Source organism: Aulonocara stuartgranti (genome assembly GCF_965226115.1).
Source record: "Aulonocara stuartgranti genome assembly, chromosome: 17".
Taxonomy (NCBI): domain Eukaryota; kingdom Metazoa; phylum Chordata; class Actinopteri; order Cichliformes; family Cichlidae; genus Aulonocara; species Aulonocara stuartgranti.
Window position 1 is genome coordinate 7,287,501 of NC_138953.1, and position 19,381 is coordinate 7,306,881.

Consider the following 19,381-nt stretch of genomic DNA (forward strand, 5'->3'; position numbering starts at 1 on the left):
CAATTATGCAACAGTGTTGTTACTTTGCATCACCACACTGCGAACAAACAGATGGCAAACAGCAATCCATTGAATGTGTCATAAATTATAGATCAGCTTTAGTGAAGGCACTAATGCACTTTAAACCCAGATCAGCATATGGTGCATTTTGCTCTATGTGTGTGCATTCATATATTTGTGTGTCATTCATCGTTACCTTAACCTTGATCTCCACACGGCTGTGAGAGAACTTCTCAATCACACTCTCAATCCATATGAGAGGCTTCACCTGTCAGAGATCCAGAGGTCAGCGAGGGATTCAGAGAGTGGACACAAGGTCAGAAATGCACCGAGCGCACAATCGAGTGCATCGCTGCACACATCATAACAAGACAAACAGTGCTGAGGCTGTGCTTGCAGAAGGCTGTAAATAACATTCACACATCCAGTCACTTTATCCTGGTTTTCAAAGACTCAGGGGAGTGTTTGTCTTGGTTTTAAAGTCTCATCATGCCATCTCGTAGTAACTGAAATAATTATTTTATCCAGGTTTCCTAACAGTATTTGTTTGTGCAGAAACTATTGGCTGAGCTGCTGAAGACCAACAGAAGTACTTAAACATTTTGAATGAAAGGTGAGGTGCCCTTAGCCACTAGCTACCTGCTAGGCATGACATCAGCTAGTTTGAGTTTTGTTGGTCCTTGGTCCTTTTTAGAGCATCTTAATCAAAGTTAAATGTCAAATAATATGGCCTGATGTGCTGCTAACTGTACTGACATAAAGTTTGTGGTTTGATATTTCTTTACCAATAATCACTATTTATCTGTGTATATGTAATACACCAATACTGTCTCATGGGTGCACCTTGCTAACAAAGCTAAAAAAAAAAAAAAAAAAAAAGGTCACTCCAACAAGGCTTAAGGCTTCAACCCCACTGGGTAACATTGTGGAGGCTCCATCTATTTTTTATAAATACAGTCAGCGACTCAGATACAGTAATGTCCATTCAAGTACACTAAAGGAGTGAAAGTTTTACTTCTTTATTGCGATTGACCAAAAAGAGCTGGGTAATGTTATTTTTAAAACTGAGTCTTTTAAAGTGTTGGATGTTAACAACTTTACCAATTTACTATGACTGTGAAGATCAGTTATGAACAGCAAGCTTCACTATAAGTAGATAGCTTAATACAACAAAAATGAACATCAAAGAGTACAAAAACAATAAAATAAAGACACTTTTTGGGTTGTCATGTCATTTGACCTAATGTGAAAAGAATGTGCTCTTTTGATAACGTTTATGTGTCCTCACTGTAGTGTTGAGGCGGTAGGACATGAGCTCGCTCTCGCCGTCAGGGGGGATGAAAGAGATGGTACGGTCGTTCTCAAAGCGTGACAGACGAACACACTGATGAAACTTCACATCCTCCAGCTCCACTGTCTTGCTCTTCTCTCCTGACACAAACACACACACAAAGATTGAGAGCTTTGTACACAGCCTTGGGGAAATCAAGGTCAAGGTAATGATGACTGACAAACATTCACTTCATCTCTCTCTCTCTCAGACAAACACACACTGAAAGCAGTGTGTTACCAGCTCACAGTGCCTTCTTCTCATCCTCCACTAAACAATTAGTTTTGCTGCTACACACAAGCACACAGTTTGTATTTAATACCTGCTGCCATCATCCCCCCAAATGAAACTCACTGATTTCTGCAGACATTCAAGCGATATGAATGACTTCTGATATAGTCACACCTGCTATTGTTTATAACAATTTATTTAGTATTTCAAATGTGACAATAATGCCTCCATGTATTCAGATTTTTTTTTTTTTATGTAGCCAATTGCCCCCCAAAATATTAAAGTCACAAAAGCAAAACCATTAAAAAAGAAAATCCCTGAATAGACTCGGCACAAAAACACTCTCAAAGTTAAAGCTGCTACCTAGAGTGAACACACTTGCACTGTTGCAGTAATCAGTTACACTGTAAGGGGAATCTCTTTCATGGCAGCCTCTGATGCCTGCTGGAGAACGCCTGATGCTCACCTCTGCCGTGGTTAATTGAGGGTGCAGAGTGGTGAAAAACTGCTGTAATGACTGTGGGCCTGTGAGCCTTCAGCTAAATCCCCCGTTCAATAGTGAGCTAAGGCTTCACCTGCTCAGAATGCAACCCCGGGACCAGCACTGAGGCCTGTCAGAGGGAATGTGCCTGCCTGTGTGTGGATGTGCGTATTTGTGTATTCTGTGTGTATTCTTCTTCACTGTCCTCCCTCGTGAGTTGGTGTTCGTGCATGTGTTTATGCATGCCCGTTTTGCAGATTTGTGTACTGCGCTTGTTTCTCTATTGATTTTGTGTGTGTCTGTGTGTGTGACATTTTATAATGTGAAAGTGGAGAAAGGTGGATGCCATGGAGAACCCAACACTCCTGGTCAAGAAAAAGCAGGAAACGCTTCCTGTTTGTGTCCTTCTATGCCACTACCATAGACACACACACACATACACACACACACTTGTATGCAGCGTTATCAAGACAAGCAATGAAAGGTCATACAGGATACTGTCTGTCATTCCCTGGACCTCGGGGCCCAAAGAAGAGACAGGTGTGCGTGCACATGCCAGAGGAGGATTGAAGATGCAGCAGTGTCCCCTGTGGTTCACCCTTACGGCCACTCTCAGCATGTCTTTAATGCACAGTAGCAGACAAGAGCAACCTAATCTGTTTTTCTGTCCACTGTCACACAGTGGGGGGAAAAAAGACGTTATAGTGACAACTGATAAATGCCTAAAGCATCTTAATGGTGCTTCGAGTGGCCAAAGGAATATTTAATCGCCTTAAATGTGAAGATTGGTTAGTCTAATGTTTGATGTATATTATTGTAAACAACATACCTCTCCATTTTTGATTGTCAGTTATAAACGTAAGTAATTAAAAGCTGTCACCTTGGGCATTTTTATGAGTCTTTGACATTTTGTGGAGAAACTGATTAACTAAGAAAATGATAAGAGTGCAAACTGATAACAACATAATTGTTAGTTGCACGCAAAGTAGCCTGCAGCTCATAATATGATTAGCTTTGAAAACGTCTGTCATTTTTACCCAATCCACACAGTCTCAAAACCTAAAACTCCACTGACTTTAAACAAGCCATTGAGGCCACTGAGAGAGAATTTTGAATTACTTAGAGAATATGCGAGCAGCTGTGGACATTCAAGGGATAGAAATGATTTTGTTTGCTTGCTTTCAGTCAGTAAATAACACAGGAGTGACTTGTGTTATGGTTATTTCAGCTCCGTGTGGTGACAGTTCTGGACTTCTACCAGCGGAGGGCAGCATTAAATGATTTATACTTCCTCTTTCTTTTTTTGTCTGCATCAAGCTGTGACTAAAAAGTACAAACCAAGCAACTATGATAATCCAATGACTGGGAAATGATATGTAAAATGTAACTGCAGGAGATGAGAGTGCAAAACACTTTTTAATATTTAACAGTGTGTGTGTGTGTGTGTGTGTGTGTGTGTGTGTGTGTGTGTTTGCATCTGCCAGTGCGTCTGTTTGATCATTATTTCTGATCATTATTTCTGAGGATATGCTATTTCCCAGACTCCTACACACAGCAGGGGGATTGTGGGCTGCATAGGATAGCCGCGGACCCTCACCTTTCATCTGCAGGGCTGTAGCCCGGGGTGAGGATTAACGCAGAGGCAAAGAGGGTAGACAGTGAAGGAGCCTTTCCCCTTCACTAGAAACAGTAGGGGGGGGAAGAAATGAAGGCAAAGCAGAGGAGGAAGAAGAGATGGAAGAGGAGGAGGAGGATGTGCAGGAGTAGGCGAGAAAAGATGTAGCAGTGGGAAACACCGGTGGAAAAATTGGTAGGCAGAGAGGGGGAGGTAGAGGTAGGAAGAGAGTTATGCATGGGATTTAGGCAGAAAGAGGAGCTAAAGCGTGAGGGTGAGTTCAAGGGGAGAGTGAAAAGCCAAAAGCTCAACCAGCACCAAACAAAGTAGAAAGTGTATCAAAAAGCAATAAAGCATTCTACTGATCGTTTAGAGGCTTACTGTCATTTCATCAGTTACAACAAATAGACTGCATACTACACCAATCAGGCAAAACATTATGACTACTGACATATGAAGTGAATAACACAGGTTATCTCTTCATCCTGGCACCTGTTAGTGGGTGGGGTATATTAAAGAGCAAGTAAACATTTTGTCCCCAAATCGATGTGGACAAAAAGCTGGAAAAATGGGCAAGTGTAAGTCTACAGCATGTCCAAAACAACACCTCTTGTGGGCTGTTACTGGTCTGCAGTGGTCAGTATCTATCAAAGAGGTCCAAGGAAGGAACAGTGGTTGACCCACAACAGGGACATAGATGGCCAAGGCTCAGTGATGCATGTGAGGAATGAAGGCTGGCCCGTGTACAACTGTAGCTCAAATTACTGCAAATGTCAATGCTGATTCTAATAGAAAAGTGTTAAGAGTACTCTTGACCACCGATGAAAGCAGGATAGCGCGCCCTGCCTCAAAGCAAAAATGGTTTAGGAATGGTTCAAGGAGTACAACAGCAAGTTTGAGGTGTTGACTTGGCCTCCAAATTCCCCAGATCTCATTCTAGTCAAGCATCTGTGGGGATGTGCTTGAAAAACAAGTCTGATCCACCTTGTAGCTCACAGGACTTAAAGGATGTGTTGCTAACATCTTGGTGGCAGATCCCACAGCACACCTTCAGGGGCTGTTTTGGCAGCAAAAGGGGGAGCAACACAATATTAGGCGTGCATAATGTTATGCCTGATCGGTACATAATAATGTTTAAAAGTTACTGTAAACACATGCAGGTCCAGCTCCAATTAAATTTCCCTCACTGACTTCAAGTGCTACAACCCTTATGTGTGCTGGATGTTGTTTTTAAATGTATAATACTGAGATAAATCCACAGATATACAGGGATTCTGATCCTTTTTCATTCTGTCAGCTGCCTGCACGAGTGTTCAGCTCAGCTCTGTAATAAAGGCTTCTAGTGACACAAATGGCTGTGGGTGACTGTTACTTACTGCCTGTGAGCTCAAACAGCACTTTGTCATTGAGGCCCAGTCGAAGTTCAGGCATCCCTGACAGGACCACTTTGAGCTTGATGCTACCCACTATTTCACTGCGCAGGACACTGCCACTGGCACTCACCTACAGAGAAGAAAATAAATTTTAACATTAGTTTGTTTAGATTCTGTGAATACATATGCTACACAGTCAAATCTGCCCCTTGCAGCTGTGGAAGTTCAGTCTGATGATTACAATTACAATTTTCTTGAAACAAATACATATTCGTTATTTGAAGAATTACACTTTTCAGATATGTAGTTCCCAGAAGAAGAAAGCAACAAACCAATCGACCTAACCATTCAGAGGATGCACACAGTCTGAGGGACAAAACAGAAAGTCTTTTAGCATGCAGCGTAAGAACTGTAAGTAAAACACTGGTGAGGAAGACTAAAAAAAAATGTTGGGGTGCTAGTTTCACTCACTGGGTGAGGAGGCAACCATTTACCACATGGCTAAAACCCAGCATCCTGGGTGTGAGTCCAACCCACAGCCCTGTGCTGTGTCTTCTCCTGCTCTACTCCTTACTACTTCAATAAAGCAGAAAATACCTCAAAATAAAAAAAGGAAGAAATAAAACTCTGTCAACATTAAAAAAAAGTCCCTGTTCACAGAGAAGGAAGCGGTTACTGGTTTTTACACCCCTGTGTAGTGGTTGAACACCTCCACCAAATTAGTTTCCATGACTCATAACTGCAGTTGTAACTTGATTGTCCTTGAGGTGTTGCCTCAAACACGAGGCACATGAGAGAAGATCTGATTCTTTTGTGCATTTGAAGACGCAGCATGTTCACGTATTCAAACGTCTTCTTCTTTTGCTGCAGGAAATCTTAGACCTTAATAAAAATAGAAGTTCTTCTAATTGGGTCATGAAGCCTGACAACATCACATTTGCACACCGTGGTATTACTGTCCATTTAAGCCCGGTGGTGGTGGTGGGGGGGGGGGGGGGGGGGGGGAATGTAATAACTGTAAAGAAAGGGAAAGTTACAATGTAATGAAATATTTTGGATGATAGTATTTACATACTTTTAGTTAAGAAAAGTGTTTTTCACCAAGTATTTACTGAAATAAAGCAGGTGGGCATTTGAACCTTTCTATTTTCCAGCAGTTAGACCATGAATTAACTAAAAATGCTGTACAATCATCTCACTCACAAGAAACATAGTGTGTGACTTGTCCTGAGGTATTTTGTCTGCTTGATTTACTGAGTAACCTTAGACATAAACTGAGTCATTCAATGAAAACACAACAAAAATATTGCACTGGAACAGAATGGATGATTATTGATGCAGAGACAATTTACTCAGCGATTCAATTCAAGGGAAGATAATTTTAGCAGTAACGCACATCCACTTAGCCTCAAGGAAGCCAAGTCTATTTGAACCGCTTGAGAAAGTCCAGCGATTTTAGACAATGGATTTAAAAAACGGATAATGGTGTTTGAACAATGTACGAACTGATAGTGAAATTAAAATGAGAGTCATGTGTTTTCTATTATGTTAGTTTACTTCCTGTAACTGAATTCAATGGTGAAAAAATATATATAAATTCTAATGATAAAGAGCCATATTATGTACATTACATTTGTTTTGATGACACCATGGTCACCGCATGGCTGGAAATGAACATTCTTACTGTACAGCTCTTTATGATGCTGTGATATTGACTCACCAGAAGATTTACTGACTCTATAACATCCATAAACACTTCATTCTTTCTGTACTTGATGCCCTCTGACCGCCAGGACACAGCATTGGTGACGGTGGCAGGAGGTCGCGGTGCCCCGACCTCTAACTTATGGCCCTGCTGTGTAATGTACCTGAAGGAGACAAAGGCAGAGAGAAGCTCAAGTTGTGTTCAAAGTCAGTCTGTAATCCTGCTGAGTAGGACACCTGAAAACCCATGTACATCATTCATCAAGCTAGTTTGAAAACTAATGATCGCAGCCTTCATGAAGGTGTCTGGGAAAGAGGCAGCACTTTCTAATTTTGGAGGAGTACCATGATAAACTGCAGCAGGCTGAAATTATAATTTAATCTCCTCATCTCCTCTAAAGACTGACAGCTTCTCAGAGGCCTAAGAACAACAGCGAGATCCTTAACTCAAATATATCTAAATGAAAAATGGCAACAAACAGCGTGTTTATCTAGCAACATGAACCAAATCTCTCTTGAGGAACGTTTCTACGCTTTGCATTAATCGCACCCCACGACTTTAAAAAAATGAGTTACTCAAGCGTGGATAAATTAAAGGAGCTTTGTATTTGTGCTGTACGAAGATTATTCATGAACGTAATTAGAAAACAGATTTACATAAATCAATTGGGGCTGTAGCCACGGATAATAATGCGATACATGCATTTGTTTACATGAGACTAAACAATGACATATTGGCTGGGTAAATACGAAACAACGAATCGAGTATCTACTGGGCCATGAGGAAAGACTGGGACAGCTGATTCAAAGGAACTGAACCTGCAGCGTGTAACGCATCTTGAAGCAAGTTTGTCAGTTTTCTTTGATTTGTTGAGGCTTCTCTGTAGCTTGCAACTGTGTTAGGATGCACTGACAGAAATAATGGAGGTTAGAGGCCTTTTATTGACACAATTTAGGAAAATTCTGATGGACAAAAGATGATCTGTTACTGGCTGAAGTAAAGCCTTTAAAGTTGGATTCATGCTTCTGCTCAGTTATATATACACATACTCTGTTTTCAGCTCTAGTTTTAATGCCACCATCCAAGTCTTTAGCTGCTGCTGCATTCTGCAGATAATCAGTCAGCTCTTTGGTACTGAAAGTTAAATTAGAGTCTTAAGACAGAGATCTTGTCTACGGAAATGAGCCACCCTCTGCTTACTAAGACTGGCCAAGCCGAATCAAAACCTCAGATGTGAAACCAAACCAATGTGCTAAAAAACACTAAAAATGCTCAATACTAAGAGAGAATTATGGCACTTGGGTGATATTATTCAGGATACACCGACACAGAAAGCTCCTTTCCCAGTAAACACATACATTTACATAATTTAAGTGGTAGGCTGATGACAAAAATATTTAATGGTGCAACTTCTGAAAAATGTCAACGATGTACATATACTGCTCTAAATTAGGTCTAATATTAACTGTACTAAGAACAAATCAATAAACTCATTATACATTTTAACATGTAACTATTCTGCCTCTACCCGAGAACAGAGCACTGCATTACCTCATCGCTCTTAACCAAGCTGTAAAGCTTTGTTTCACCGGTCCTCTTCGACTCCAGGGATGTATAATGACTCGTCATGAGAATAAGAGGGAGCTGCACTATGATACATCATGTGACCAGGCCTCTTTTACCGAAACACCTGCCCCCCATCACTGTTTACCTCTCAGTGGCCTCATTCCCACTGCAGAGCTGTCTGGATATTTCTGCCTCCCAATTATTTCCCCCCAGAATATGAAGTGTAAACAGTTATTCCAGTTGAGTATATTATTATTCACAATGATTAAATGCTGGTACTTGGCAGGAGAAACTGAAATTAGAGTTCATCGTACTTCGAAAAAGTATCAGCTTAAATTGAATTTAATCAGTTTCTTTGACATTGGCACAAAAAAGACAGACTGACAGTGATCCAAAGTGCACTCTCTGAAGCAGCCGCTTATCTCCACCCTGAGTTCATTACTCTGACACTTTCTCCTCCCCTCTGTCTCCTCCTCCGTTTAGCCGTCTCTCATCTTTTCATTCTCCCACTCAGGCCTTCAAGCTTTCCTTAGATAAAACCACATATCAATGACCTGAATGCTCCAGGTGCATTTCCAAACCTCAAAAATCTCTATTTGCTGAAAATGAGAATCTCTAAAGCAGGTATGCAATGTTTATCATTTCACCTTTCATACTTTTCAGGAATATATTGAATGTAACCTGTATTATTAGTGCCATCTAAGCCACTGATCCAACCACTCAACAGTACTGGGCAGCATGGTGGTGTGGTAGTTAGCGCTGTCCCCCACAGAATAACGCTTACCGGTTTTAATCTCCTGATTGGCTCAGCTTCCTACCATAGTCCAAAGAGATGCATGCTAGGTTGACTGGTGAATTTAAATTGGCTGTGGGTGTGAGCTGTATGAATGCACAGCATCAGTGAAGAGTTAAAAAGAAATGTGACTTCAGTACAATGTTCTATAAGTGCAGGTACATCAAATCGCTGGGCATAATGTGTTACACTGTAACTACTTAAAGTACTAAACACTACTTTAATCTAATGAGTTCATTCTGAAAATCAATCATTTAGTTTAGTTTTGTTTTTGTGATCTTGGGTTTTTTTTCCTAATAAGCAATCCATTTCTGTTAAATATTGTATTATATTAGCCGTTTCATTTTGTTTTCAATAAAACAAATAAAATAAAAATTCCCTAATGTGCTAGCAGTGTTTCTGTCTCTGGCCCTTTCCTCACAGCTGCTTACTAGCAAAGAAGATCCCCTTGACACTGAAAGTATTCACATTGTGTGTATATGGATAATAATACTTCATAGCTCGACTTCAGAGTACTGTCACGTTTGGTAACACAAAAGTGCTCCAACAAGTTGCTTTTGTCACGTATCACTGTGAAGTAACAGACTAATGCTAATGGCAGTAATCTTGTAAGGAGACGTGTTACTTCTAAAGGCTAACGTATAAAAATACTGTCCAGAAAATTAACTTTTTAAAAAGATGTTCTTCAAGCCTGCAATAAACACTTTTTTCTTAGCATCAAGGAGACAATATTGCTTAAATGTAGTATTTTTTTTATTACACAAAATGCCATCTAAAATATTTCCCCTTTTTTAGCAGACAACACCAAAAAAGGACAAAAATAAACAAAACTTGCTGTGAAGCCTCCAAAACTGAAGGATTTTCTTGGCAGCTCTCTGTGCTAAGTCTTACTATTCTTATTATAAAACTATTTAACTACGATTGTTCTAAACATACTTGTCTGTGAGATTGTGTGATTTCTAACTGTGTGAAATCCTGCTAAACAAAAAGAGTCTTGCTTTCCCTTAAAATCAAAATTTTCTATCTAATCTCATCCACAAAATGTGCCAAATAAACAAGTTTTGGATTGATTGACGGATTGAGGCGGAAGATTTTTCTGTGTTTTCTGCCCTAGTTCCTCCAACCTAGCGGGTCTTGAATGCATGCTGACATGTAGGAAAGTCTGTAAGTGCTGAGAGATGAAAGGCGGCGACAAGTGGGTTTGGGGTTGACGCCGGATTGTTTTGCTGCTTTGCTGTTTGTTCTGTTTTGCCCTGATTCTCCTCAGAAATGCTAATGAAAGGGTCTGGAAGCTGATTTGGCAGCAAACTGATGGATTAGCATAACAATAGCAGTCAAAGGAAACACACACACAGACACGCCTACACGCCGATGAAGATTTCTACGTATGTGCACACATGAACTCACTCACGTGCATGCGCAACCCTCCAGTCACACTTGCATCCACCCACACAGACACACAGTTATACTCTTGCCAGGTAGATAGTGTTAAAATGTAAGAGAAGAGCAGTGTTGGGGGCATGAAAAGGTCAGAGAACTGAAGTAGCCTGCAGACAGAGAGACAGAACGTGTGTGTGTGTGTGTGTGTGTGTCAGAGAGAGAGAGAAAGAGAGAGTGTGTGAGAGACAACAACTGTATGGCTCCTTGGGGAAGAGAAGAGCAGGGATTTCTGTCTGAGTGTCTTGAGTGTGTCCAGCTGATGGTGTCATTGTGTGTGAGTGCCAACAGGAGCCTGGTAATTATCAGCAGTACTCAGACGCTCAGACACTCATACGCATGCACGCGCTCGCACACGCACACACACACACACACACGTAGCCAAAGCCAAACCTCTGTGAAAAAAACCACATTAAATTAAACATCCATCATGTATTACTACACATAAAACATGAAAAAGGTAAACAATACACTATGCAAATGTGAAAGTTTCTGATAAAGCACCCTGTAGATAAAGATGGTGACAAATTGTTACAGCAGCAGCTAATAGCAATAACAAAAAAAAGACAAAGAAATTGTGTGCACAATATATTCACAGCAAAATAAAATAATCAAATAAAATGCACACACTAACAGCCTATGTGCCTGTGGTGCTGTGGGCTTCAGGGTGAATGTTGATCCTTCTCCTGGAAACAAAAGTCTCTCTGTGGAGCCATGAGGAGGGTAAAAGCAAAACAACCCTGTGTACAGCTCAAACACAAAGCACGAGTGGTCCAAAGAATAGCAGTGGCTTCACTTCATTTCACTCAGTGTATAAAGCTGAGCCATTCATTACAATTTTAGTCACCAGTTGTGCTCAGTTGAATGAGAAGAAAAAAAATGGCCTAGAGCACTTCAAACAGAATCATCATTTGCTCTCATTCCCTCTCTCCCGCTAACTTGCACCATGAAATATGAAGCTGTTACCTCGCTGAAAAACTCCTGTTTTGTTCCCTGATGGATGATACAGGTACCACTTGAGTAAATGTGGTTACATTAAAACCAGACAGGAATGCAGCAATTATGGCCTTTGAGAGTTTGTAACTTTCACCTCATCAGCCTGATTAGTGTTCATTTTAAATGCCATACTGTTTCACCGTTTGTCCAATATAAAATCACCAAAGCAATTTCTACAAGCCCTCTTTTACTTCCACTGCACAGAGTGTAAGTTTTGCCACTGGGTGTCTCTCTGAGAAAATATCAAAAGACAGAGTTTGATGGTGTTGCAATGACAAAGGTAATGTATTAAAATTTTATTACTGTCGCGTTTGGCCACTCATGATGTCTTTTTTTCCTTTTTCTTTTAATGAAAGGTTAGCTAATACTTTCAAAATAGTTTAAACACAAATATCAAAGAAATATACCGTACCATGCAAAAATCTTTATTCACCACTCTTTATATTTTACCTCCAAGGAGCTTTCTCTTTTGCAATAGTCCTTCAAGGCTTTCTGAGGGTTTTCAGTTTTCTTTGGACATTGGCTGCTTTTTCACTCATTTTTAGTTCAGACGTGGACATTTTTGGAATGTTTTTTTTTTCTTTTGCACATAACTCAGTTGATGAACCAGTGTTGTATCATAATATTAGAGATGGCATGATACCACTTTTTTATGTCTGATACCGATATCATAAATTTGGATATCTGCCGATACCGATATGAATCCGATATAGTGTATTTTTTAATCAATAAAACAATTTTTTTATAAATATGTTGCTACATTTTGTTCATTCTCAAGTTTTAAAAACCAAAACACTAAAGCTATTCTGTTATACTTGTATGCAAAAAATACACTGCACCCAAAATATTTTATAGTTCAGCAAAACTGATCAATCTAATAAACTTAAAGCTGCACCATCATCCCTATTCTGGTATCTTAAAGAGTACTTAGCAGAAATATTAAACAACCTAACTAATAGGTTTGCCAACTCCCAGCAAAAATATTAACCCCCCACCCCCCCCCCACCCCCCCCCCCCACCCTTCCCCACCCTTCACCTCACAATGCTTAATCGACATAATCAACTTTAATTTAATGCACGTGTAAAACAAATGCACAGAAATAAATTATTTTTCAAGAATAATTAAATAGATTCAACATCTTTCTACAACAGAATTGCAGACTGCACAGATGGTACCTTCCCATAGGAAAAAGTACTATAGATTACTAGGATGTATATTAGACTTAATAGTTACTATATACAATAATGGATTTCTATACATTTAATCAGATGACCACTTTGGTTGTAAGATTCAGATAATTATTTATTAAAAGTTCATCATTTTAAATGAAATAACAAAGAAAAGTATTTTTTGTGCCTCCCTTTCCCTGTTAATGCCCTACCTGGCCCCCTGGCAAAACTTTGCTAGATCCGCACCTGCACAGTTACCAGCTGTCAGCTACACAGAAAAGGATCCTGGTGTTATTTGTCTCTCAGAAACAGTTCATAGCTTCCCTTCCACTCATTCATGTCACATAACAGGTAAACCTGTTTCTCCATCACTGTTCAGCTGATGATTCAGTAAGGACATCTCCTGGTTTCATATTCATGTTTCCCTCTCACGACATATCCAAACGGATATCATGACCAGCAGCTTTTACAGCCATGGCTCCAGCAAACATCAGCTGATACTAGAAATTAATATTAAATCAAGTCTAACAACAGCTTATCAAGCAGCTGTTCTTTATCCGCTGGTCTCCTCTTTCTGGCGCAAAGTGGGCGATAAACAAACAAGTAAGACGGGACTTGCGACAGAAACGATCATTGGTCAGTTCCATGATTGAAGTAGCAACAGGGGAGGAAGGGGGAGAGAATGAGAGAAGAACGGCAGCTGTGCAGCAAAGACAGAATAACTCCAGCCTTTTTTCGTACCTTTTTTTAATTCTAGCTGAAGTACGGGACAAATCGCTTCCTTTTCGCCTCAATATGGAACTCCGATTGCCAGTCCAGCTGTGGCTCCATATATATCAGTTGTTATGCTTAAAGTGGAAATACTATGCAAACATTCAGAGATGCACTTACACACTTTACTTCTCTGGGATAGTTTTCTTTGAGATGGAATGCCGCGGTTTGGAAGCACGTAATGCTCCAAATGCTCCACCAGACCACCGACATGTCTCGCAGACAACAGCCGCTCTATCAGGTGACACATACTGCTCCGATGCGCTGAGCTGGGTTACGCCAAGTAGCGCGTTTTGTGAGGTTATTTTGTGATACTTCGGATCGGATTACATTTTTTATTTCTCTCCTATATCCGATCCAGTAATTTAGGTCATTATCGGATCGATACAGATACATAATATCGGATCGGTCCATCGGACTCCATTTTAAATTTGGTAACACTTTGTTACCAGCAGCCTGTCGCAAAAACACATCATTTGCTCCCATTTCTCCAGTTGAATCTAGAACAGATACCAAAGATAACACAGTTTCCCATATGGAAAAGATATATATAAATCTTATAAAGTTTGTATCTGTCTTGTATGAAACTTGTATGAAAAGCATACAAGAGTGAAAACACATATAAGATCCCTTGAAAAATTATATAATGAAATCATATATGTTTTTACTATTTCTTTTCCATATGGGTTGACAGGCATAAAATGGTATCTTTGCACCAACAAGGTGATTCCCAAAGAACCACGTGCCAAAAACCTGGTATGTCTTGCCATGGTATGCAGCATTACCTCAAAAATGTGAGGAAATTGGATAAGTGGAGGACAAAACAAGAAGTGGCAGGAAAAAAATTAAATAAAAATATCTTCACCAGACATGCCATGTCCTTAGGAAATATGAAATTCAGCAAAGACCTGAAACTGGAACTGAGAGATGAACTACTACTGTTCACTATAGCCTCAATGGAAGAGTGGCTGCCAAGAAGCCATTTTTAAGGAAGCGAAACAGGGAATAAAGGCCAATGTATGCCAAATTACTCAAGTACTGGGCTGAAAATCAGCGACAACTGGTCTAATGAAGTGATAATCCAGATGTAAAATTCTTGGTTTAAATTTTTATCGGAATGTACAGAGGAGGACAAGAGATACTACTGTGTCTACAGTTGTCTGTAAAAAACAGTGGAGGCTCTGACATGGTTTGGGAAAGCATTTCAGTCAGTGGTGTTGGAGAGCTTGTCAGATTTTGCCATGCAATGCCATCGGAAGTTTAATTTTCAGCACGAAATTTTCAAAAAAAAGGCAGCCAAAATCTACAGAAGAGTTTGAATGTCCTTCAAGAAGAAATGACTACAAAGCTGCTTAAGAGAGTTCAGGCTGTGTAGAAGAATAAAGGTGGTCATACCAAATATTAACTTTTAAGCTCATTAGAATTGTATAGTATTTTTTGCATTACTAATTGTATTTACTGTATTTCCGTCTATGCTTACATATTTCGATAAAGTGCTGACTCATTATTTATTTGAATCTAAAATGCTTCCCAGTCTGAGGTATTGAGTTTTTACACTTGAACAAACAGACGTGGCGCAATGGTTTGTGGACTGTTGTCAACTTGTGTGACATTTGTCTTACTCTTGTAGGATCTTGCTCTCAGTCGTCTGAGGGAACCCAAAATCCATCACCTCGTCCATCAGTTCGTACACCGTCACAAAGTTGTCGCGAATGCTCTCCTCCTCAAGCTCCTTAAAGTACTCCTTAAATACCTAGAAACAGAAATACAAACAGCTACTATGAAAAATCCTATGCAAGCTGCTGAGCAATACTTTTTACATTGAGTGCACACATACTGTATGTTATTACTATCCCACAGTAAGATTTTTATTATTATCTTTTCATATATCAGTGCTGAAAAGATATGTATAGGGGAAAAACAAATAGATACGCTTACACTTCATAGTCAACTGGTTAATACTGCAGTTTATTAAGACCTATTCCAATAATTTATACAATGAGCTGGTTACATTTATTCCTCTAGCAAGAAAAGAGCTGTTTGTTTATCTGGCCGTCTGCTAGCAGAATTATGCGAAACAGCTACTAGGCCATATTTCCTGAAATGTGTTGGAAAGGTAGAGGTGGAGATCAAAGAAGGAGTCTATTACAATGTGGTACCACTCCAGGTCACGTTCTTATAAATATAAGAGTTTGGGAGGGAAGTATTCTGTGAGTGCCATTGTTGTTTTACCGTACATGTCACAAAGTACTTTGCAAGAAATACAACGAAACCCAAACCAAAAACCAAGACTGTCGGTGCAGAAACACCAACTGTTCCTGCATTTCATCAATAGATCAAACCAAATGTATTGCCTACATAGAAAATCAGACGACTTCATAATGCAAATGCAACTTTTCCATCCTTGGAATAAAAAGTATGAACTGTAAACATCACACTCACCTGTACTATTTTATAAAGGAAGGAGTACACGAGAGCAGCATTAGCATTCTTCTTAGTGATTGCCACCACTGAAAAAAAAACTGTTAAGAAACAAAGTTTTATCTACAAGAGGCAAACGTTTTTTAATCTGTTAGAAGACATGAAGCAGGCATGTTTTATTCTTTACTGGGAGTGATTATGAGACGAATGCAGCATAATTGAAAGTTAACAGAATGTGTGAGACTTTCAAGCAACTAAAAACATGGCCACAGGGTGGTAAAAGAGCTCAGCTGTGTAATGCAGTGCACTGGGAATACTACTAACAACTGGAATATGTTCCTGAATTAATAATGTGTAAGTAAGACTGAGTGTGGAATATTGAAGACAGTGAATAACACATCATAGTGAACCTGTGTTCAATTTTTTAAGTGGAGAAGCTCAGAAGCAACCTGAAACACAGGACTTCATATAGATCTGTCCTGGAAAGATGCAATTAAGGTATATGTATTACATGCTGTAAATGATTGATGGGAGGGCTGTCACTTTGAAGAACTAAAGCAGGAATGTCAGCCAGAATGGAAAACTATACTGTGGTAAAGTGGAGAATTCACATAGATATTTATAGTGTCTGCAGTGAAGGCTTCGTTTTAGCAGGCACCACAGAGCACATCACGCAGCAGTAAACTCTCTTTGGATACAGTAAAGGTTGTTGTGTTTGATCCACATGAAGTGTGCGGAGCCATGGCTGATCAGCGGCGTCATCTCAGCGTCTTCTTCTCTCTTCATCAGAATGGGCATGAACTGGTCGATCACATTTATGTCCATGTTTCCCATGTAGTTACGGCAAATCAGAACCTGGATGAGTAACATAAAGACACACAAGATACAGAGGCAGAGGATGATATTAAAGAGGACTTTGTCATTAAATATTTATAGCTTTTGGCAAAGATACCAAACCTGCACTCAAGCTTAAAGAAGCTACAGAAGCCAGTGGCTGACAAAAACCCTCTAACCTCCTGAATGGGGGTTATATTTATTTTTTTCATCCTCTGTGGAAATGTGCAAAATGTGTTTCCAGCTTGAATCTCTCCTTTGTAGTTTTAATGGACTGATGGGTATCTGATCATGAATGATGAATGACCAACTTTTCAACTTGAAAGAAGAATAAGAGCAGACCTTAGCAAGGGTTGGAAGATTTCCAGGTTTGAAATGATAGCCAAGGCATGCAATGTCCCCAAGTCCTACTAGACATTTATGGTATATTCTCCTCCTTGCTGTCAATTGGCAAAAAATAAATCAATCTTAAAACCAAATTTAAAATAAATTTTCATTAATTCTTAGCCTTTCCCTTATAAAAATTCATTTTATGTCTGAAAGAAACAGTACTAAGATACTAAGTGATAATAAACTAATAAGAATTACTATCAGTTCAGATACCCATTCGCATTGATACCTTTAACCATTTATATGTTTGCAATTACCAGATAGCAACATTAGCCATTTCTTAAGTCATCATTGAGGTTGTGGCTAGCAGATAATGTTAAAAGGTACAGTGTGACAAATTTCTCCACTAGCTGTCCAAGTTCTGTTTTATTACCCCTCCCAATTCAAGTGCATAATCCTGGCTATGGTGGCCACTGTAGGACAAACAACTCTGGCTGCCATTTGTCTGCATTAAGTGTAGGCTGACAATAGTGTCCATGTCCATTTACTCAAGGCTTTAAAACTTTGTGAAAGGAGTCAAATAAGAAGAGATGAGTCAGTGAAAATTAGCACTGCTGTAGGCTCATAGCACTGTTAGCTGCTAATAGCCTAGTGTTAGTGAAACTTTGGTTGAAGTGTATCTAATGTTGTTGGACTCTGTTCCTTAGCAAATAAATGCAAGAGTGAAAAAATTAAAGGGTTTATCGGAGGGATTTTTAGGACACTCAAACCCAACATAAAGCAAAATGTTAGTTTGTAACCAGCTATTGTTGTTTAGCCAATTTACTAATAATAAGAAATTGGTATAATATCAAGAATAGATAGGCATGGTTAAGCACTTTTTTGTGTATTAGAGCCCCAGTTTAGAAAATATGGCTTGAAGTTAGAAGGAAGAGGATACGTTTTTCATCAGATGATCAGTAAAGAAAAGTGCAAAGTCGTGAGAGGCACAGTACTACCTCAAACCACCTATAAATATTATTGTACTTTTTTTTTTGGGGGGGGGGGGGGGGGGGGGGTTGCACCACGTTACATTACTTTATATGCCAGACTACTCAAAAACATTGTGATTGATGTTAGATTTGTATTGTACTAATCTTTACCAAAAAAAAAGAAAACCCTATTGATTTTTTGTCATTTTTTCCTTCCTCCTTTATTAAAAAAAAGGTGTCAAATATTGAGTATTTTCCTGGGTATCGGTATCAAGTTTTAAATTCTAGTATCACGACAACTCTATTCATCACTATATACCCGCAATACTAATAGCACCTCCATCACTCACAGACACACTTTTAAACAGTTGCAAATTGGAAAATGTGCAAACACACATCTAACAGACCTTTCCCAATGTGAACCTTGAGTCCTCCTCTTTGTCAGTGACTCAACAACCATCGAAAAAGAGCTGGAACCGGTTTGTAATAAAAGGCGAGTGTGAGCTTACACACCCACCACAGCTACTAATCTAGTTAAGTGAGTACATGTCTGTGATTGAACTTCTAAAAGTAAAAAATGAAAAAATTATGACTGCACATATTCTGTTTTTTGGGGGGGTTTTTCAGACCACTGTCACAAGAGATCCTGATATATTGACTTTGCTTTAGTTGACTTTATAAGCCAATTTGCTACATCTACACAAGACACAGTGTCTCCTTTGTGAAGAAAAAAAACTCCACTGTGGACACAATGAAAATAAAACACAGCATGAAAAAGAACAATATGTGACTGAACCAAGAAAAAGATGACCCAGAAACTCTTCTTACTCTGTTGTAAGTCAAGGATTTAAAATGATGACAAAAGTGTGCACGTTCATATCACACAAGTGCAGTTTTAAACTATGTTTGAGAACATTTTTCAGATCTGTTCTATATTACACACTGGGGGGTGGGGTGTAATTGTATCAAGGTCTGTCTTGAGACTTAAGGCTGAATGTTGTAACATCTCCAATCAGCATGCGATGCTAGTCACAGATATGACAAGACTTGCTTCATTCAGCCCAGAGAAAGCACCACACCTCCTAATTTTAATGAAAACATACATACACACGCACACAGACACACTCACAGACAAACATAACAAGATGAGTTAGCAGTCTTTCTAGTCTCCGGACGCACACGGTGAAGTGAAGAAAGAGATCAAAGCTTGTACGCTTCAGGGATCTAGATGGCAAGCATACACACATGCACGCACACACACACACACACATGCATGCACGCACACAAACACAAAAAGCTCCCCATCTTCTTTAATAGAGGAGCCTCTGTTGCACAAAGGTCACAAAGGGGCAGATGC

General features: G+C 39.5%; 1 protein-coding gene across 1 annotated transcript in view; it reads right to left on the reverse strand.

Annotated features, from left to right (window-relative positions):
* ap1m3 (adaptor related protein complex 1 subunit mu 3) overlaps nucleotides 1–19,381 on the reverse strand; it is a 34,876-nt gene that overhangs the window by 8,114 nt on the left and 7,381 nt on the right. Inside the window, exons 2-8 of the mRNA XM_082509830.1 lie at nucleotides 16,588–16,744; nucleotides 15,911–15,978; nucleotides 15,091–15,221; nucleotides 6,751–6,898; nucleotides 5,034–5,160; nucleotides 1,289–1,431; nucleotides 197–268 (exon numbers count right to left, since the gene is read on the reverse strand). Coding sequence (XP_082365956.1) covers nucleotides 197–268; nucleotides 1,289–1,431; nucleotides 5,034–5,160; nucleotides 6,751–6,898; nucleotides 15,091–15,221; nucleotides 15,911–15,978; nucleotides 16,588–16,744 — 846 coding nt within the window. The remainder of the gene's footprint in view (nucleotides 1–196; nucleotides 269–1,288; nucleotides 1,432–5,033; nucleotides 5,161–6,750; nucleotides 6,899–15,090; nucleotides 15,222–15,910; nucleotides 15,979–16,587; nucleotides 16,745–19,381) is intronic.